At 48.8% G+C, this 19506-nt stretch overlaps 13 protein-coding genes and 1 non-coding gene across 14 annotated transcripts; 8 read left to right on the forward strand and 6 right to left on the reverse strand.

Moving 5' to 3' along the window:
• Positions 1 to 97: 97 nt before the first annotated feature.
• On the forward strand, positions 98 to 2362 carry YTA6 (putative AAA family ATPase YTA6; the record flags this gene model as incomplete). The annotated part of the gene is made up of 1 exon (XM_022611482.1): positions 98 to 2362. One exon carries the CDS (start codon positions 98 to 100, stop codon positions 2360 to 2362), a length of 2265 nt encoding a protein of 754 aa, XP_022462131.1.
• A 220-nt stretch (positions 2363 to 2582) lies between these two features.
• On the forward strand, positions 2583 to 3998 carry UBP16 (putative ubiquitin-specific protease UBP16; the record flags this gene model as incomplete). Its single annotated transcript, XM_022611493.1, has 1 exon — positions 2583 to 3998. The coding sequence occupies one exon, from the start codon at positions 2583 to 2585 to the stop codon at positions 3996 to 3998; it is 1416 nt and encodes a 471-aa protein (XP_022462132.1).
• Positions 3999 to 4075: 77 nt separating this feature from the next.
• On the reverse strand, positions 4076 to 4561 carry KNAG0A01980 (uncharacterized protein; the record flags this gene model as incomplete). Its single annotated transcript, XM_022611504.1, has 1 exon — positions 4076 to 4561. The coding sequence occupies one exon, from the start codon at positions 4559 to 4561 to the stop codon at positions 4076 to 4078; it is 486 nt and encodes a 161-aa protein (XP_022462133.1).
• A 230-nt stretch (positions 4562 to 4791) lies between these two features.
• On the forward strand, positions 4792 to 6564 carry MUK1 (guanine nucleotide exchange factor MUK1; the record flags this gene model as incomplete). The annotated part of the gene is made up of 1 exon (XM_022611515.1): positions 4792 to 6564. One exon carries the CDS (start codon positions 4792 to 4794, stop codon positions 6562 to 6564), a length of 1773 nt encoding a protein of 590 aa, XP_022462134.1.
• Positions 6565 to 6614: 50 nt separating this feature from the next.
• BTS1 (farnesyltranstransferase) lies at positions 6615 to 7619 on the reverse strand (the record flags this gene model as incomplete). The annotated part of the gene is made up of 1 exon (XM_022611526.1): positions 6615 to 7619. The coding sequence occupies one exon, from the start codon at positions 7617 to 7619 to the stop codon at positions 6615 to 6617; it is 1005 nt and encodes a 334-aa protein (XP_022462135.1).
• Positions 7620 to 7826: 207 nt separating this feature from the next.
• Positions 7827 to 8753, reverse strand: KNAG0A02010 (uncharacterized protein; the record flags this gene model as incomplete). The annotated part of the gene is made up of 1 exon (XM_022611537.1): positions 7827 to 8753. The coding sequence occupies one exon, from the start codon at positions 8751 to 8753 to the stop codon at positions 7827 to 7829; it is 927 nt and encodes a 308-aa protein (XP_022462136.1).
• Positions 8754 to 8936: 183 nt separating this feature from the next.
• On the reverse strand, positions 8937 to 9599 carry HTC1 (Htc1p; the record flags this gene model as incomplete). Its single annotated transcript, XM_022611549.1, has 1 exon — positions 8937 to 9599. One exon carries the CDS (start codon positions 9597 to 9599, stop codon positions 8937 to 8939), a length of 663 nt encoding a protein of 220 aa, XP_022462137.1.
• Positions 9600 to 9889: 290 nt separating this feature from the next.
• On the reverse strand, positions 9890 to 10069 carry KNAG0A02030 (uncharacterized protein; the record flags this gene model as incomplete). Its single annotated transcript, XM_022611560.1, has 1 exon — positions 9890 to 10069. One exon carries the CDS (start codon positions 10067 to 10069, stop codon positions 9890 to 9892), a length of 180 nt encoding a protein of 59 aa, XP_022462138.1.
• Positions 10070 to 10717: 648 nt separating this feature from the next.
• On the forward strand, positions 10718 to 12160 carry RGL1 (Rgl1p; the record flags this gene model as incomplete). The annotated part of the gene is made up of 1 exon (XM_022611571.1): positions 10718 to 12160. The coding sequence occupies one exon, from the start codon at positions 10718 to 10720 to the stop codon at positions 12158 to 12160; it is 1443 nt and encodes a 480-aa protein (XP_022462139.1).
• A 135-nt stretch (positions 12161 to 12295) lies between these two features.
• On the forward strand, positions 12296 to 13051 carry VPS28 (ESCRT-I subunit protein VPS28; the record flags this gene model as incomplete). The annotated part of the gene is made up of 1 exon (XM_022611582.1): positions 12296 to 13051. One exon carries the CDS (start codon positions 12296 to 12298, stop codon positions 13049 to 13051), a length of 756 nt encoding a protein of 251 aa, XP_022462140.1.
• A 189-nt stretch (positions 13052 to 13240) lies between these two features.
• Positions 13241 to 14593, forward strand: TIM50 (protein translocase subunit TIM50; the record flags this gene model as incomplete). Its single annotated transcript, XM_022611593.1, has 1 exon — positions 13241 to 14593. The coding sequence occupies one exon, from the start codon at positions 13241 to 13243 to the stop codon at positions 14591 to 14593; it is 1353 nt and encodes a 450-aa protein (XP_022462141.1).
• Positions 14594 to 15368: 775 nt separating this feature from the next.
• Positions 15369 to 16862, forward strand: ALD6 (aldehyde dehydrogenase (NADP(+)) ALD6; the record flags this gene model as incomplete). Its single annotated transcript, XM_022611604.1, has 1 exon — positions 15369 to 16862. The coding sequence occupies one exon, from the start codon at positions 15369 to 15371 to the stop codon at positions 16860 to 16862; it is 1494 nt and encodes a 497-aa protein (XP_022462142.1).
• A 194-nt stretch (positions 16863 to 17056) lies between these two features.
• MFM1 (Mfm1p) lies at positions 17057 to 18214 on the forward strand (the record flags this gene model as incomplete). Its single annotated transcript, XM_022611615.1, has 1 exon — positions 17057 to 18214. One exon carries the CDS (start codon positions 17057 to 17059, stop codon positions 18212 to 18214), a length of 1158 nt encoding a protein of 385 aa, XP_022462143.1.
• A 237-nt stretch (positions 18215 to 18451) lies between these two features.
• On the reverse strand, positions 18452 to 18523 carry KNAG0Atrna1C. The gene has a single exon. It is a non-coding gene; the product is annotated as a tRNA-Cys (tRNA).
• Between the last annotated feature and the right edge of the window lie 983 nt (positions 18524 to 19506).

Genomic DNA, 19506 nt, shown 5'->3' on the forward strand with positions numbered 1-19506 from the left:
TTAATACAGAAGACGCAGAGGTGAGAGCGATGAAGTGCGATTCTCCAGGGTCTATGGTCCGACGAGTTTGTGAGGCTGAGGTTGTACGCTGGACGGTATGGTTCAAGAGAAGTTTATTGTGCCGCGAAATCTGACGCTGTCGCAATGTTTGGAGTTGCTTTATTCCGTCGTGCTAAACCAGTACGAAAATCTGAAGGCAGAGTGTGCCCTAATCAAGAAGTCTCAGAAGTACAAGAATCTGTCGAAGCTGCACAAATCGCTGGAGTTGCTGCTGGAGTATGTGAATGATGGGCTGAAGAGGGTGGAGAAGTCGTACGCGGTACAAAGCGGGTGGGGGAACTACATCAAGGAGCATGCAGAGTTCAAAGTGATTATGGAAGACTTCCAAATCCTGGGCCACGAGATAAGGGTTATCCGAAGAGAGGTTGTGGATATCATGGAGGAGAATGGGACGGACAAGATCCTTGGGATTTGGAGGATTAATGGGTCGATGAAGAAGAAGTTGGAGGATGAGGAGAAGGACACCAGAGTGATGCAGAATGCGGAACGGATAAAGGAGGAAAGAAGAAGAGACCTGGAGGCAGCTAAGCTGGAGAGAGAGCAGAAGTTGAAGGAGCAGAAACTTATGGAACAGCAACTAGAACAACAGAAAGAGAGGCTGCTCGAGCTTAGGATCAAACAGCAGGTAGAGACGCAGATGACAGAAAAGTTACAAGAGGAGAAGCGGATGCGGAAACAGTTGGAGTTGAAGAACGAGGAAAAACTGGAAGAGTTACGCCAGAAAATGCTCAAAAATGCAAGGGAGCTCGCCAATCAAAACAAGGCTGCACAGGCCATAAGCAGTGCCAAGAAAGAGAGAAGAAGCCTGGATATTCAAAGGGCTTCCAACACCGCGAGGGAACCTGCTGTGACCGCCCCAAGAAGATCACTAAATGCGAAACCATCCAAGCATATTTCACAGAGGGAACTGAATCAGTCCAGTGTCAACAAGGCAGCCGTGTTGGCATGGTCATCTGCTCAACGGAACTACACACCAGAGAACAGCAACTACAAACCCACCACCAGCAAACCTGTTAGGAGAGCTACGTCAGTTTCAGTGGCACCACCAGTAAATGTCGTGAGACGCAAAACGGAACCGTTAAAGATTCACGTAAATAAGCCGCTGATGAAAAGTCCAACACTCAAGTCGCCAGCTACTAGAAAGCAACCACAATTAAATGCATCTACAAACTCTGCACAGGGGACAACTGCCAACGGTGCGTACAAAGTTTCTTCTAAAATACTATCGTCATCCGTTCCATCATCTCCGAGAATCGCACAAGCAGGAGCGAAAGCACGGTCGCAGTCGCCCCCGTCAGCACTGGACCCGGGATGGCCAATTGAAAGGCGTATAGCGCATATCATGAAGACATTAAACGGGGTAGATCCCATTGCATGCCAACAAATCGTAAACGACATCATGATCACAGATTCCAAAGTGTACTGGGACGATATTGCGGGTTTGAGGGGAGCCAAGAATGCCTTGAAAGAGATTGTTGTGTACCCGTTCTTGAGACCGGATCTGTTCAAAGGGTTGAGAGAACCCATCAGCGGGATGCTTCTGTTTGGACCCCCGGGCACAGGTAAAACAATGATTGCCAAAGCCATTGCTACAGAGGCCAATTCTACGTTTTTCAGCATAAGCGCCTCATCGTTGCTATCGAAGTATCTGGGTGAATCCGAAAAGCTGGTGAAGGCGCTGTTCTACGTCGCGAAGCGGATGGCTCCGTCCATCATTTTCATCGACGAGATTGATTCTTTATTGGGGAATAGATCTGATAACGAAAATGAGTCTTCAAGAAGAATTAAGACGGAGTTACTCATACAATGGTCGGAACTTTCCAGTGCGGCAGTTCGCGACGAAGACGGAGACACCGGCACGACGAACGGCGACGCTGCGCCAGACAGTAGGGTGCTTGTTCTTTCCGCGACGAACTTGCCCTGGGTCATCGACGAGGCGGCAAGGAGAAGGTTTACGAGAAGGCTTTACATCCCGCTTCCTGACCCTGAAACCAGAGCATACCACCTGCGCAAGCTCATGTCTAAGCAGAGGAACGGGCTGTTGGATGAAGATTTTGATGAAATCGTGGCGGCGACCGATGGATATTCGGGGTCCGACATCACGGCGCTCGCGAAGGAGGCTGCCATGGAGCCGATCAGGGACCTTGGTGATAAGCTAATGGATGCCAATTTCGATACCATCCGGCCTGTCAACAAGCAGGATTTTGTTAACGCAATGAAAACCATCAAAAAATCGGTCTCAAAGGACTCGTTAAAACAATTCAACGATTGGGCCTCTCATTACGGGAGTGTTGGCTCTTGAATTGAATACGCCCCTCTTGATAATATCCTGTATAGCATATAAAGTACTTTTAAAGCAAGAAGAACAAAAATTCGACTGATGGATTATTAACAAATCAGGTATTTTTTGATTAAAACTCGATTTGATCGACGCTTTAAGGTTCCAGTTATTCTTGTCAGAATCGAAGGGGGCTGGGTCAGAGGAGAGGTGCGTTTAGTCGAAAGTCTCTCGAAGGGTGCTAATGTCTTTTGAAATGATGTCAAGTGTGGTCCGGGTTTTGCTGGGAAAGACGGACTCGTCAGCAAACGGATTTACGTATGGCTTGCTATTCAGCATAGGTGTGTATGTCACAGCACCAACCGTCCTGTCTCTGATCGGTTTCGGGGCTAAGTTCACGGAAGATAGTGATAACAAGCGGATGGACAAGTATACACCCGGGCTCTCAAACCCTGCTAACGAGTGCTTTATTAATTCTTCTCTACAAGCATTAAGCTCGCTCGATTATCTCACAGCGTATCTACATGACGCTCTGCTCTTGCTCTCTCCCGAAGAAGAGGACGTTGAGAAAAATGAGGGAACCGGGGTATTGTTGACGAGATCTCTCAGCGATATTGTTGGTCAGCTGCAAACAGTCACTTGCGCGCCACAGACTCTGAGTAACAAACAGTTTGTACGTAGTCTGGAACGGATATTCCGAGGCAGGATGTCGCGCACGCAGAACGATGCCCATGAATTTACACAACTACTAGTAGATACGTTAGAAAGTGAAAACGTTACAGTGCTTGCCCCGCTCTGTGATGAGACAGCTTTGAAATTCCCATTTGAGGGGGAAACAACTAGTTTCTCCGTTTGCTTGAAGTGCAAGCAGTATTCTGAAGTGTCAGCACAGAAGTTTCTGATTCATGAACTTGTCGTCCCCAAAAAATCAGACGCCCATTTGGAAGATATTTTAACAGACGGTGATAGCGAACTGATAGAGGATTACTCTTGCTTATACTGTCAAATAACGGCCATCTTGACAAACGAGAGTAACACTACCAAACCACCAACCGGTTTCGAGGCAGAAATGGTAGGAAGCTTACAGTCTCTGTTACCGGATCTCAAAATTAACACCGCGCTTCCAGATACCCTTCTCGACTACGTCAAAAGTTACCGTAAGGGCAACTGCAATACAAGTATTCTGAAAACAGCAATTATCAGGAGGACCGCAATCAGCAACGCTCCATCAATCCTGTCGCTTCACCTTTCTCGTTCCATGTTCAACGGTGCTAGTTTCACGAGGAATCCCTGCAGGGTCGAATACCCTGAAACGCTGATTGTTCTACAGCGAGACGTAGAAAATGGCACAGCTGAACGCATAACGTACCGCTTGCGATCCATGATAAAGCATACTGGTACTCATTATAGCGGTCACTACCAATGCTACAAACACAAACCAGATCTAGTAAAGCTAATGGGAACTGGCGTCACCGTAAACCGTTCTCCGACAGTCTTAGCGAGGCCGCCAATGATCCAAGAGAGAGTCAAAACTCCGAAGAGTGTACGTCGGTGGCCATACTGGTTCATTTCGGATGCTGTAGTGAGGGAGTCCAATGCAGGTAAGATGTTACGCGAGAGTAAATATGTGTATATGCTGTTTTATGAACGGGTGTTGTAGAGGCAAAGCTGTGTTTCTCCATCCTGTATCTCTCCTCTTCCTCCTTACCAATTCACTTCTTTTCAATGGGGGCAATGCTATGGAGAATCCATGTCAATGTCCATGTCGTCCACCTGTGGATTTTCCTGGTAGTCCGTACCATTGGGGAAAACTTCTGTTACAGCGTTGAAGTCAACGTCGACGTCTCCATCTGCGTCCACGCTGAACTTGCTCGTCCACCATTCCAGCCAGTGTACGTACAGCCATCGGTCCCAATCGACCCACTTTACAACCTGCAATGCTTCCCGCCGTATCCACTCGAGCACGGTTGAATGTATCTGTGAATCCACGGTAGGTGCGACGCCCTCTCCCCTCGCCAGTTTCGCGGCAACGTCTTCCGGGACGGCCGTTTCGCGGCAGACTAGTTTCGTTGTCTCTTGAGCTGTCGGCTCGCTCGGCGAGGGCCCTGCATTGATGGACAGTCGTTCAAAATCCTGAATCAGCCGCTGCCGTTTGTACCGTGAACTCTCTAGAGTGCCGCCCACATCTGGCGAGTGCACACGCTTCACTTTGAACGTCCTCATTGGCCCGCAGCGTTTTCCCTGTGCGCCATCGCTGCTTCTCTTTCTGTCCGTTCCGAGGAGTTTAAACGATGTGATGGATTCATCGATTAATTTTAAAGACAGTCGTTCACAGGTGGTGTGAGTGTGTTAAACAAGGCTTTGAACACCCTGTTGCAAACACATATCAAGAAGCTGCTGCTGATCCGATACTATTTGTATAACACTGCATACGAGGGACGCTGGATCACAAAATGAGACAGTTTTGCACGCCGCCGATTAGTGTGTCGAGTTATGATGTCGCTGAATCGATTCAGGAGTCGTATAAGACCGGGGATGATCGCAGCATGGGGGGCAATAAAGAGGTTTCTGTGAAATTGCCCGTTGTTGAGTCTCCATCCAGAGATCTTCCGCAGAAGCAGGATGCCTTTAGGTCTAGGAGTCTCTCGGGGGACGTCGCTTTAACCCCTGAAGAGATCAATGAAACTTTGCAAAGCATCGAGGAACTGCCGAACGAACTGCTAAGTATGGTGGAGAAGTTTATTGCAGATCTGAAGCAGCCCAAATACGTGAGACCACTAAGTATCCTACAGCTAGCGTCGCTGTTCCAAACGTTCTACAGTAAATTCGACAAGACATCGTTCCAGTATCTGTCGGACATCCCTATAACTAGTACAGGAAGTTTCTTGAATGCGAGGGACTCACTGAACACCGGGTTGAGTGGTATATTTGCCCGGAGCAGGAGTAACAGCGCGAACACGTCTGCATCGGCAAGAGCAAGGAGATCATCCTCTTTATTCAGTGTGGACTCGAACCCTAATGGCTGTCTGCCGATGTTAAGCCCAGAGGAGATCAACAGGCAACTAAGAACCAATACTTTGAATAATGTGAGAATTGACAAGTATATGGAGCTGTGTGAGGGGGCTGTCTTTAAGAAGTTGCTGGAGGTTGGCACTTCGGTCGCGTCGCCAATAAAGAAAAGTGGTTCAACTCAATCTTTGAACTTGCAAACAGGTAAAGTACAGCATATGGAGGAATTCAACATTAGAACTTTGTTTAGAAACACCCCCGAATTTATCGAGTACGATAACTTGATGAACGAGAGAATCAAGTGCCTCCACAGGCTTGCGACCACAGGAAAATTGAATTTGGTGAAGTTCTTGGATATACCCGTCAACATGGATTTAAACAACAAAGAAACGACAGAAAAGGTAAAGACCCTCATGAATAAGCTCATATACTATTCAGTGCCCCCCTGTGACAAGATCAAAAAACTGTTGAAACTGCACAAGACGCTGATGGTCGAGTCAAAGGCTATGTCCAATGACGAGTTCCTGTCCATGCTGTTATATTACATTATCATCTTGAAACCGAGGAGGATATTCCTAAACGAGGAGTTCATTAAAATGTTCAGGTACAAGAAGAAACTGGTCGACAATGAAATATACGCCCTAACAAACCTTGAAGCCGCGTTGACTTTCTTGGGGGAGTTGACTTTAAGTGATTTCTCCTCTGAGTTGACTTCGAGTTTGACACGCCAGGAACACCACTTGTTTGAACAACGGTTGAGCGAACGGATTTCGCTGCCATCAAATAACAATAAGAAACTACACCGTAGTTCAAGCTCGCTAAGCATAACGGAAAATCAATATTTCGAGTCATCCGGCGTTGGGGAGGAAAGAGAAAAAAACAACTCCTACAATGCACTTAAAACTGTCTTCGACTCATCGTTAAAGAATATAATTGGGAAGATGAAATCGTATACACCGCCAACATCGACCATCACTGTTCCAACTATCGACTCTTTGCAAGACACAGACTTGACAGAAACTGTGGAGTCCGGTAAGGACTCTCCAAGTAAGCTGAGTCGGGTGGGAAGCAATAACGACACCTCTATGACATCCTTCCCGTCGTCGAACAACTCAATACTACCGGAATGGAAAAAATATAGAGATCGACAGTTTGAGGACTTGACTGTTTACGAACTAAAGGAGGTGTTCACGCTGTATCAGAAGCTGACCGGTTAACGAAGTAATGAAGTATGCATTATCTATCTATAATATCATTGTGATCAGAACTATATATCAGACAGGTGATTGAGTATATATTGCAGTTGCATTCTGGTATCTGGGTTGTTGGAAGGATCTGGCAAGTAGTCGCCCTGTTTGATCAGGTCCGCCAAAGTTTTGATGGTTTCCCTTGTGTAGTCCATGGACCCGTTTTCCTTCAGGAAATCAATCACCTGCCTTTTCAGTGCAACGTCGTTAGTCTTAGACATGACCAAGTCCAGGATGGTTCGTTGTTTGAGCACTTTCTTCTCGTAGTTTAATCCGTGAATGATTGGGAACGAAAGTTTGCCCTCGGTAATGTCATCGGCAAACCCTTTGTTCGAGGTCATTGTTTCGTCTGTTAGATTCAAGTAGTCATCTCTCACCTGATACAGGATCCCAAGGAGATTACACAGCGGTTCTAAACTCTTCCTGTGCGTTGACGCTGCAGTTGGATTGTAAAAATTCGACAGTGTCTCCATCAATCGTATAGTCAAGCGAAACAAACCACCAGTTTTGTTCATAACCATATCGAAGTACATTTCCTCCGTGGGGATCACGGCATTATCCCTCCAATATATGTCTAACCCTTGGCCGCGGTGCAGGTTACAGAGTTCCTCGTTAAATATTCCAGTCAGTTCTTTGTGAAGTCGCAGGTCTTCCGTGGAGTCCCCCCTGATAAAGTTGTTGATTAGCTGCATGGCAACAAAATACATGTAGTTGGCCGAATTAATGGTCATTGGTACCCCGTATATTAGATGTGAAGTGGTTATACCGCGCCTCAAAGCAGAGCTGTCCTCAATATCGTCTATAAGTAAAGAAGAGTTATGCAAAATGTCTATTATCTGGGTCAGCGTGTCCAAAATCTCCGCTGGTACCTGGTAAAACTGGTTAAATGTGTGAATCAACTTAGTGCGAAACTGCTTCCCTTGCTGTTGCGTGATATGCAAATACGGTTTTAACAAGAGCGCCTCGCTGGAAGAATCCCACCTCGGCGCCTGGTTAACGATCTCCTTGACTTTCCACCTATCCATGTTGTTGTTTTGGGAATCCGCGGCGTTCAAATACCCGTCAAAGCAGTTACAGCAAGTGTCCAATCCTGTTTCTACAGACATAATGTGTCAGCACATCAGGTTCTTGACGTGGGCGTATTTTGATCTTTATATTATCACTTTTTTTTGTCTCGTATCAGAAGAGAAGACCGATGCCGAAGTGACAGATGTTTGAATATATGATGGTAACTATACAATGTTATACAGTGAGACTTTAGCGAATTTCTGTGCCGTCTGCATGTCGTTCCAGTTCTGGGTTGTTTTCTGCTTCTTTTTGGGTCTCTGAGGCCAGTTTAGGTTATTATTCCTCTCTTTTAGCAAGGGTCTGTCTATCCTTTTGCCGATCGCCTTCAACTCGTTCAAGTTGATGTAGTTCGGGTCGATGGTACCGGCGTTCGGGAGGTTCCCCAACCTGACGTCTCTAACGTAAGATGTGTCGATTTGGTGTAATTGTGCGACTAAGGACGTGGCTTCTTCTATTTTTCCCCTGAAACGAACCCCACGGAGGAGCAGCTGCACCAGCTGCTGTGATCTGATCCCTTTCTCTGGGGCAGTCTGCATCGGCGGCAGTGTCTTCTGCCTCTCTAATGATTCCCGGATCTGTATCATCTCCTGTAACCCCTGGGATATCTTTGCCAGCATGTGGATGTCGTTGGGCACTTTCAAGTTTTCCAAATGCTTCATCCCCATGAGCTTCGGTTCCTTCAGCCCAGCGTAGAACAGTTGGTTCTGTCGGTGGATCGACTTATTTAGGTTCTGTCTGTGCAACTCCCATTCTGGCACGGGCTGCAGGCATCCCTGGGGCAGATCCAATGCAGATTTCATAGCAGGTCTCCGCAACGTCAAATGTTCCATCACATTCCTCTTTTGCTCCTCTGAAGCGGACTTACTCGCGTTTCTGTTCTCTGCAGGTTTCCTGACACCGCGGTGTGGACGTTTCTTCTTAACCGGCACAGGCACTGCCACTGGTTTCGTCACTTTCTTCCGTTTCGTCTGCGAAGGTGCCGCTGCCGCTGCTGCTGCTGCTGCATCCTCTTCAATCTTTTTGGTTTGAGCCCTCGATTCCCGAGAATCTGGTTTCCGGTAGTCCACCCTCGCACGCTTTCTCAACTCCATGTGGACCTGTACTGTCCTGATCTGTACCTACCTCATCGCACCAACACACTACCTCTTCACTATCCAAAATTTTTCACTTTCATGATTAACCAAAATTTTTCACTTCAAGGCCACTATAATAGCAAGCACATACATACATATATATATATGTGTGTGTGTCTGTGTGTCTGCTGCACTGAGTAGTCACAGGGGTTTGAACGCGTTCTGTTCTAGCAACTCTCTTGTAATCTGCTCCTTTGCCGCTTCGTCTTTGCCCTTGATGAGCAAATGTAAGTGCGAGATGGCCCTTACGCTTTGTAAGTGGGAGTAATTGACAAACCAAACGTAGTCGCGACCCTTCTCCATGCCGTATTTGCTGTGGAGGGTCTTCGCTAAAAACTGGTCGATTCTGTTGACCACAGCCTCGTTCGCGTCTGGGAACTTGTTTGTGATGGTGAAGGATGTGTCGTTGGCCGTGTTGTCGTTGGCGTACACGGGCATCTCAATCTTCGACCACACGAGCAAGTGAAGCACGCTCAGTTCGTAGAAGTAAGGGAAGTCGTTCTTGGTAACTTTGTAGAGGCTGTTGTCCTCGAATAGGTGCTCAGTTTTTTGCTCGTCTGTTGGGTACTTTTCCTCGTTCAACTCGGCTAGTTCAGCGGCGTCCCAATGGTGATGATTCAGAAGGTATTCGGGCATGGAAACATGCTTGGCTGCCAGGTTATCCTTGTGTGCCTGGTACTTCAGTGCCTCATCCTTCGACCGTCTAAGCTTGTGCAATTGTCTGCTTCCGATAATCTGTTTAATCTCCCCCCAAGTGATGCGTTCAGTAGCAATGTTAGACAGTAGCAAGCTTTTCTCGGACATAAGAGCGTCGATGGTTGGACTTGTTTTGTGTACTATGGACTCGCTTTACCACTTGTGTATACTATATATAGAAGTATAGTTTATTCTTGAACAGAATTTTTGAAGTCCCTTGTCACTTTCGGTTTAGTGTGGTCCGAACATTAGGACCCCCTTCACCGTCGCCACTGCCCACCGGATTACCATTAAGTACATTTATTTGTATTCTTTGTTTATATGTATAGTATACAGAGTGTAGATGCCGTTATATCCCTTCAACTTCCCCTGTTCAGGGTTGTTCTTCCCCAGATTCGCTATATCATTTTTGGGAAGTATCTGTTTCTACTATGCCTGTTCACACCCATATCCGCGTGTGATGTGCTCTTCCAGTTGATGGACTCCCTTGCGGAAAGGACAAAGGGCAACGTGAACCCAATTCCCAGATAAACCACGTTTAGTGTAGAACCTTTCAAAGCTAATTGTGTGAGCGACATACTTGTAAGAATATCGTGTGTGTGTGTGTGTGTGTGTGTGTGTTATTTGTATTTAGTCAACTGTTGTTGTTGTAGAACTGTTCCAGACCGAGAAGTAACAGGCAAACGGCCAGGAACCTCGAGGCGTATCCTTCAACGTCCAACGGTTTATATAATCAGCGCAGACTCCAGCGGTGCCTGTTTCTATGGAAATCCTGCGAGCGCGTTGCCATGGTGAAGTGGCGTAGACACAAAAGAAAGATAAAAAGAGGTTACGGCCAATCAGCGGGGAGAACGTTAGTAAGAGGGCCTGTGTGGCCAATCAGAGGCGAGGTGCTTAGTAATACAGTGTGGTATGGGGCTTTGCCGGTGCTTGCAACATGTACCTGAGAGTGAATGGGATAAGAACGTAGTTGGTGGCTGTTAACACGTCTATGAATTGCTTGTGAGGCGTCGTTTTTGTTGTTTTTTGTTTTTCTGGGCTGCAATCTGGAATCGAACCTGCGACTCGGGGACCTGAGATCTCTTATTTGGGTAAAAAGTTAGTTGTATACGTTACTCGAACACAGATCGATGGGCAGGGCTGGACTTCGAAAGCACCATCCTCGCAGGACCGATACCAGTGTTCCCCTGCTCAGTTACGCTTCTGATTGGATCGGAACTGTATCAATGGCAGCAACGCCCGTGATATCTTTGAAACCGAGCTATAATTCCGTGGTGAGGGGTTGTCCAGGGTTACCGGATACGTTGCCCAGGGTAGAATGTCAGGTACAAGTGAGATCGGGCAATGGGGAACCCTTCCAGTTGGATAAAATGGAGATCAGGTTTTTCACCGTCGAGAGTCTGCACGGGAAGAACCGAACACATAGACCCAATTCGCATCTGGGGGTTGATTCGACGATGGGGCGCGACACGGAGGAGTCTCTGATTTCTGGACTGGCCAAGAGGAGGAAGAATAAATTGGATCACATCACGGTACACTACCAGAAGACGATATCGTTGAAGAAGGACTCAACACAGAAACAGAAGCCGTTGCTTGCGGTGGACATGCCGTTGACCATCGCGCTGCCGGACGACATCAAGGAGACGAACTATAACACGACTTTTGGCTCCTGCTACCACATGCTAGACTGCACCGTGTACTACAATGGCAAACACAGCAAGAACTTCAAACACGTTATCAATGTGGAACGGTACACGTATTTGCCCAACCCGAAACTGTTTGCACCCTTGGAGAGGACGAGTCTCTCTGCGGATGGGAAATTCAAAGTGTCATACAAAGTGGAGAACCCTTGTGTCTCCTCAGAGGACCTGTTGAAACTGACTGTGACGTTCAGACCGAACCTTCTAGGGGATTTTGGTACTGGGAACCAGTCACCAACGAAGAAAGGGTTGCTGTTCAACAAGAGGATCAAGTTGAAACACATCGACTTCCAATTGAGGGAGGTCTTGGAGATCAACGATGCTTCGAAGATGAATTTCACTGCAACGGACTCCTTTGAGAACGTTTTACATACACAAATCGAGAAATTGAACCAGATCGTGTCGATGAACGACATAAAAGTCGTTGCAAACGTACGGATCTTGACTCGAGACAGGTACTTCCAGAACTTTGAGAGCACCTTCCACGAGCCCGCGTTCGTGTACAAGCTTGGCGATGGCGTCCCACAGGACGCAACAACAACACCGCGCGAGATCAAGACCGTACTCTTGCAAAACAAGAACAATAACGTTCCTCTCCAGTACCACACGTCCATCACAACTTTCGGACGGCAGTTCAACATCACACACAATTTGCACGTTGGTTTCAAGATCAGTAACGGGAAGGACTTCGCGCATCGGCTCAATGTGACCGTGACCCCCTGGACAGCCCCGCAGTTGAGGGACATTGCACAGCTGATATCACAGGAGCGCGAAACGGCAGCGTACGCCAAGCGATTCTACAAGAGTTTTGGCGGCATAGTCATACGGAAGTCGCAGGGGGATTACTACCTGGAGTACCCAGTGCTTCCACCCATGGTGTCCCACCACGATGAGTCGACCATGGAACAGTTTTGTATCAAGTACGACACGAACCATACAATCCCAAGAAGGGTCCCCATAATAGAGTAAGAACAGGCGCGAACCCAATATCAATTGCATTATGAAAAAGAACAAAATATAAAGAGATTATCGAAATCTGAGCGTGAAGAAGAGGGGAAACCTCCTCCATTGCTTGACCCATTGCGTACCTGCGAAGGGGGAGATATGTCTGGATTGGCACCTGTGAACCACTATGGGACGCAGAACAGTACGCGGGCATTCCCTGCTGAATTGTACAACGAAGTCCCACTATTTGATCCTGCAACGAGTACGTCGCGAGAGAGGGAGATGGTGGACACGCTATCCGAGATCTACTCGGTGATCATTGCGCTGGACCACGTCGAGAAGGCGTACCTGAGGGACTGTGTGAGCAGTGCACAGTACACGAGCACCGTGAACAAGTTGTTGGCACAATACAAAGTGTACCTGTCCGATGCAGAGGTCCGAGCACGGTTTGTCGACCTGCGCACCTTCGCGGACAAGTACCATGTAGTCGCGTCGAGTGCGATTATGCGGTTGGAGAAGGGGATCCCCGTGACCATGGAGCACCCAGTGGACGATAACGCCCAGCTCGAGGGCGGTGGTGCACCTCACCAGGAAGCAGACCCGGCGGCGGCGCTATTCGCCTCCGGGAAGAGCGGCAAGAGTGTTGCTGAGGCCACGGGGAACTTCATCACGCTGATCGACGCGTTGAAACTGAACTACCGAGCGAAGGACCAGTTGCATCCACTGCTTGCGGAACTCCTGCTGAGCATTAACAAAGTGACCAAGACGGATTTCGAGCACCGGTCCAAGCTGGTGCAGTGGATCGTGAAGATCAACAAGATGGACGTGGACGCGACGTTGACGGACGCTGAGATCCGGGAACTCATCTACGAGCTGGAGATGGCGTACAAGAGTTTCTATACTCTGCTCGAGTGAGTCATGTGATCCCCTCGAGGCCACAGAGGGAAGGAAAAAAAAAGTGAAAAATCTATACAGATGGACAACGACGTTGTGTCAGGCAGTACTGCTTTGTACGTGGACTCTCGATTTGATCTGAGGGCAATTTGATTCGTGTGGTAGAGTGTATTGTGTTGTGTGACTGCACCACAAGATTGAAATAAGAGGATGTTTGCTCGTGTAATTAGTTTGAATGGCAAACAGAGTGCGGCGCGTTTCGTGGCACGCAGTGGTGTTTGCAATGGGACCCTTGCCGGCAGGTATCTGAGCACGAGCCGGTTTCTGTTGCAGGAGGCGGAGAAGTCGAAAGGTAAAGCCGGTAAGTCGGTGCTGACGGACGATATGCTTTCCAAAGCGGGCATTGATCTTGACGACCCGTTGAGTGAGGGTGCTAAGGATCCCGTGGAGCCCGCGGAGCCCGCGGCGGGGAAGAAGCGTGGTGGACGTCGCCGTCAGACATCCTCTGAGATCAAGCGGGAACGGTATGCGAATTGGTTCTACGTGTTTTCGCTTGCTGGGCTAGTGGGCACGTGTGGGTACATGTGTCGTGACTGGGACTCCGATGAGCCCGAGGAGATGGTTTCGCAAGTGGAGAGAGGGTACGCCCCCTCGTTGATGTACCAGCGGTTCAAGTTGCGGTTCAATTCACTTTTCTCATACTTCCAAGAACCACCGTTCCCTGACCTGTTACCGCCCCCACCGCCAGCACCATACCAGAGACCGCTGACTCTAGTGTTGACTCTGGAGGATCTTCTTGTTCACTCTGAGTGGTCGCAGAAGACTGGATGGCGGACCGCCAAGAGACCCGGAGTCGACTATTTCCTCGGGTACTTGTCTCAGTACTACGAGATCGTGCTATTTTCCTCGAATTACATGATGTACTCTGAGCGTATAGCGGAGAAGTTGGACCCGTTGCACGCGTTCATCTCGTACAATCTTTTCAAAGAGCACTGTGTGTACAAGGACCACGTGCACATCAAGGATCTGAGCAAGTTGAACCGCGACGTGAGGAAAGTCGTGATCATGGACACGGACGCCAACAGTTACAAATTACAACCTGAGAACGCGTTGCCGATGGCCCCCTGGGACGGTAAGCCGGACGACAAGCTGATCCAAATGATCCCTTTCTTGGAGTACCTTGCGACGCAGCAAGTGGACGACGTGCGGCCTGTCCTGGGCAGTTTCCCTGATCGGCGGGAGATCCCCAGTGCGTTTGCGCAGCGTGTGAGTAAATTGCGCGAGAAGTACACCGAGGACCAAGCGAAGAAGGCGGAGGGCAACTGGGCACTGAAGCTGCTCGGTGTGGGAGCCACTGCGGGCGGTGCCCGGTCCAAGTTCCCTCTCGACCTGATCCGAGACGAGGGGGAGAAGAACTACGTACGGTTCATGAAGCTCATCGATGAGGAGAAGGAGAAGTTGCGGATCCAGCAGGAGAAGATGGCCGGGAAGACCACGTTCACCCTCAAGGACTACGTCGAGGGCAACGTGCCCACCCAGAGCAACAGATGGAGCAGCAGTTGAAGCTGCAGCAGGAGGTCGACGCAGAGTACCGTCAAAACCACCCATCCCGGGCGTAGAAGCCAGCAAGCAAGCAAGCCCCAAGCAATACTGTATATAACGTAATCCCAGCAGAGGAGCACAGAACATCACCCGCGACGGCACCCACCCCCACGCCCACCCCCACGCCAACCCCACCCGCACTTTTCCGTCTCCTCCTTTTCGGGCCTCCTATTCGGGCGCCCGGACGAGCGGAGCAGCGTGTCCGGCCCGCGGAACCCGGGCGACCCCCCCCCGTGTCCGGCGCGGGCGCGCACGCCCAGCACGGAACTAGGGCGGGGGGAAAAGGAAGGAGGGCGCGAAAAGGGGCGCCTGGCGCGCCGGACGGGCGGAGAAATAGGAGGCCGGCGGGCGGGGGCCGTGCTACAGCCGTGCGGCGGCGCGGGACCCGGCGGTGGACCCGCCTGGCGGTGCGCCTTAGCACCGTTTTACGTAAGATCGCAGAGGCGCCGTGGCAGGCACAGGCTCGAGGATGTGCCATTGTGCTGGTGTTGGTAGTAGTGGTGGCAGTGGTAGTGGTGGTGAGGTGAGGTGAGGTGAGGTGGTAGTGGTGTCGGTTGTGCGGGAGAGTGTCCGGGACCTGCGGAATGCATGCGTGTGTCGTCCGTCGAGGCGGCGTCGACGTGTGCTTTCTTTTGATATATAAGTGCGCTGCCATTCGCAGCATTGGGCAGGGTTTGGGCTCGGTTCCAGTGCTGTCTTGTTGTAGAAAGCACCACAACACCAACTACATTACACAATGCCTCAACACAAAATTGCTCAACCACAACACATCGTGCTGCCAAACGGCCTCGAGTACGACCAGCCCACGGGTCTGTTCATCAACAACGAGTTCATCGAGTCGTCTCACTCGAAGAAAATCTCCGTGCAGAACCCTTCCACAGAGGAGACCATCGGTGACGTGTTCTCCGGTTCCAAAGAGGACGTCGAGTACGCCGTCGACGTTGCTGAACATGCGTTCCAGGAGTCCGACTGGGCCACCCAGGACCCAAAGAACAGGGCTAAGCTGCTAAACAAACTGGCCGACCTCATGGAGGAGGAACTGGAGTTGATCGCCTCGATCGAGTCCCTGGACAACGGTAAGACCCTTGCCTTGGCCCGTGGTGACGTCGGTCTGTCTATCAACTGTATCAGGGACGCCGCTTCGTACGCTGACAAGATCAACGGGAGAACCATCGAGACCGGCGATGGGTACATGAACTTCACGCTAAGAGAACCAATCGGTGTCTGCGGTCAAATCATCCCATGGAATTTCCCTCTGATGATGTTGTCCTGGAAAGTCGCTCCTGCACTTGCCATGGGTAACGTGCTCATCCTGAAGCCAGCATCAGCGACCCCATTGAACGCTTTGTACTTTGCATCGTTGGTCAAGAGAGTCGGGTTCCCCAGCGGTGTCGTGAACATCATCCCAGGTGGTGGTAGAGAAGTCGGGACTGTGATCACAGAGCACCCAAGAATCAGGAAAGTCGCATTCACCGGGTCTACCGATATTGGTAAAGATATCGCCGTCAAGGCCTCTGGTTCCAACTTGAAGAAGATCACTCTGGAGCTGGGTGGGAAGTCCGCTCATTTGGTCTTCAACGACGCAAACATCGAAAAGACTTTGCCCAACCTTGTTGACGGGATCTTCAAGAACGCAGGGCAGATCTGCTCCTCAGGGTCCAGAATATACGTCCAAGAGGGGATCTACGACAAGTTGCTTTCAAGCTTCAAGACTTACGTCGAAAACTTGAAGGTCGGTTCCCCCTTCGACGAGGACAACTTCCAAGGTGCCATCACGAACGAGGAACAGTTCAACACCATCATGAAATACATTGGCCTCGGTAAGGAGGAAGGTGCTAAAGTGTTGACCGGTGGTGGTAGAGTCGGCACGAAGGGGTTCTTCGTCGCACCAACGATCTTCTACGACGTCCACGAGGAAATGAGAGTCGTCAAGGAGGAAATCTTTGGGCCTGTGGTCACCATCTCCAAGTTCAAGACTTTGGAGGAAGGTGTCAAGATGGCCAACGACTCCGAGTTCGGTCTGGGTGCTGGTATCGAGACAGAGAACTTGAGCACCGCTTTGAAGGTCGCCAAGCTGTTGAAGTCGGGGACTGTGTGGATCAACACCTACAACGACTTCGACTCCAGAGTGCCCTTCGGTGGTGTCAAGCAGTCTGGGTACGGTAGAGAAATGGGTGAAGAGGTCTACCACTGCTACACGGAGGTCAAGGCCGTCAGAATCAAGTTGTGATTCTGCGCGCGGGAGGACAACCAGTCAATCATATACATTCAAACATCTACATATCTAGTTGTATCATTTGTACACACATTTTAACGTCTTGGGCATATCATTATTATTTATTTTATAATTTTTGGTCATTTGAAGATGAGTTGGCAACCTGCCTGTAAACACGCAATTGCACTCTGCTCCCCTGGATCCCCGCAATGCTCTCGAGGATCGGTAGACCCGCAGTCACGGCGGTGGGCCGGTGCTACACGTCGATCTCCAACAACGCGACCTCAACGCTCTTGCAGAAAACACTCATCCAGAACAATAACATGCTCTCAGGGTACGGCGCAAACACTATCCGGTGTACCATATTCAACATCGGCGGGGACATGACCGCTCCCTCCTTGGAGATGAAGCGGGATGAGCTCGTCTCGAAGCACGGACTGCTACCGCGGGACCTTCGGAAGATAGAGAAGTCGAAACACAACGATCTCGTGCCCAGCCTCCTGGTGAGGAGAAACGGGATCCTGCTAAGCCTCTTGGCACACAAGGCACTCATAAAACCGGATATGGTACTCATCTTTGATTCCGTCGGCAGCAGCATATCTTTGAACTCCACCACACAGCAGAATTTCATCACGGACTTACAAAGGAGACTAAAGAACTGCGGTGAGAACGCACAGGTGCCGGACCCACTACCGTACGAGTTCAGGGTGCTGGAAGCTATTTTCACCGACGCGCTGTCGAATCTGACAAGCGAACTGAAGGTCTTGTTGGCGATGTCCGATGGGATCCTGAATGACTTGGAGTACAACATCACAAGGGATAAACTGAGGTTCCTGCTCATTCAAAACAAGAAGTTAAGTGCGTTCTACAAGAAATCGCTACTGGTGAGGGACATGATCGATGACTTACTAGAACAAGATGACGTCATGTGCGACATGTACCTCACGGACAAAGCCAACGGGAGGACACATTTGGACGACGATCACGACGAGGTGGAGATGTTACTGGAAACGTATCACAACTACATCGATGAAATAGTGCAAATGAGCGAAAATGCCATTTCAAACGTGAAAACAACCGAGGAAGTTATCAACATCATCCTGGATTCAAACAGAAACCAGTTGATGCTTCTCGGGGTCCGTTTCAGTATCGGAATGCTGTCTCTGGGGGGGGCAATCTTCGTAGGGTCTGTGTACGGTATGAACTTGGAAAATTTGATAGAGGAGACGAACTACGGATTCACTTCGGCGGTTGTCGTCGGTTGCATATCCACGGTTTGGCTCTACGTTGCCAGTATCCGTAAGTTGCACAGACTCCAGAAAATGACGCTACTGAACCCAATGGACGTAGTAAGGAAGAAAAAATAGAATACGCATATACGCAACAGCATCTACAGAAATATATTCTCAATGGAAATGGCGCGCATTAGCCAAATCTTATACATCATCTCCTAAGCTACCGCTACAAAGTAGGGGAACGCATAATGGGTCAAGTCTCTTAACTGTACTTGTCTGTTTGAGGAAACTGTACACCCATTGAAAGGTTGTGATGCGATCTATTGCTGGTACTGTGGACTGCTCAACCAAGGCAAAAAACGGCAAAAAAGCTCGCACTCAGGATTGAACTAAGGACCAACAGATTTGCAATCTGCTGCGCTACCGCTGCGCCATACGAGCATATATTTCAATTTTTTGGATTTTAAACTAGAATTTTTAAGGTTAATGGTATTTGGAAATAGAATTGGATGTTTCTCTCCTTTTTATGTGGAGAACATAAATGAGCCTTGTAGAAAGAGACTTAAAGTGGTTAAAATCTAAAGCTATTACATAATAATTAACTAAAAGGATTGGGTCAGACCTCATTAGTTTGGATCTGTCCGTTTAAAAATAACTAGAGTCAATTCATTGTTTTGACTTTAAGCCTTTGTTGCTTTGCGCTACTTCGTAGCATATGTGGATGACATTATTTCCTGTTTGAGGACTTTATTGTCTGGTATGTGAGAGCAGTGTGTTCTTCTTGTGTGAAAACTGTATGTCTTGTGAATAAGAACTTTGAGAATCCTTCTTTACTATTTTTTGTTGTAGTTTGATCATAGGTGAGCGGGTTAAGTTGTAACGATAAACTGATCCGTAATATTGTTAGACAATATTAGAGTCTTTAATATTGTGCACATTATTGTATACGCAACCAAAACTCGTTCATTTAAATATTATATGTGAAAAGCTTTGGGTTCTTTGCCGTAGTGCACGCGTTACACAAATGGCGCCATTACGCTCTAGGAAAAAAATTCACGCTAAAAACCAATCACCAATCCCTGTAGTACATTCTTAAGGAGAAAGGATTTAAGATACGCCTGGCCTGGTGGTGGGACGATGTAGCCGAAGATTGAATATATCGCTCAGAAGATGAACCACGCCGACCCACTCTCCAGGATACACGTGATGGAAGTCGAAGACGATGACAGCCATAGAGAAGTTAGGAGGACCACGTTGGACCCGGCTTTTTTTACAACGTACTCCAGAGAAAAATTGATTCGCCAAAGAAACTACCCACGATTATAAAGTTACGGATCTTTTTTGCCGACTTCCCTTATCTAAATTATTCTATCAACTAGAGGCTGTTCACCTTGGAGATCTGCTTAATTTTGAGGTTCTATCCT

The sequence above is a fragment of the Huiozyma naganishii genome, chromosome 1 (assembly GCF_000348985.1).
Source record: "Huiozyma naganishii CBS 8797 chromosome 1, complete genome".
Classification (NCBI taxonomy): domain Eukaryota; kingdom Fungi; phylum Ascomycota; class Saccharomycetes; order Saccharomycetales; family Saccharomycetaceae; genus Huiozyma; species Huiozyma naganishii.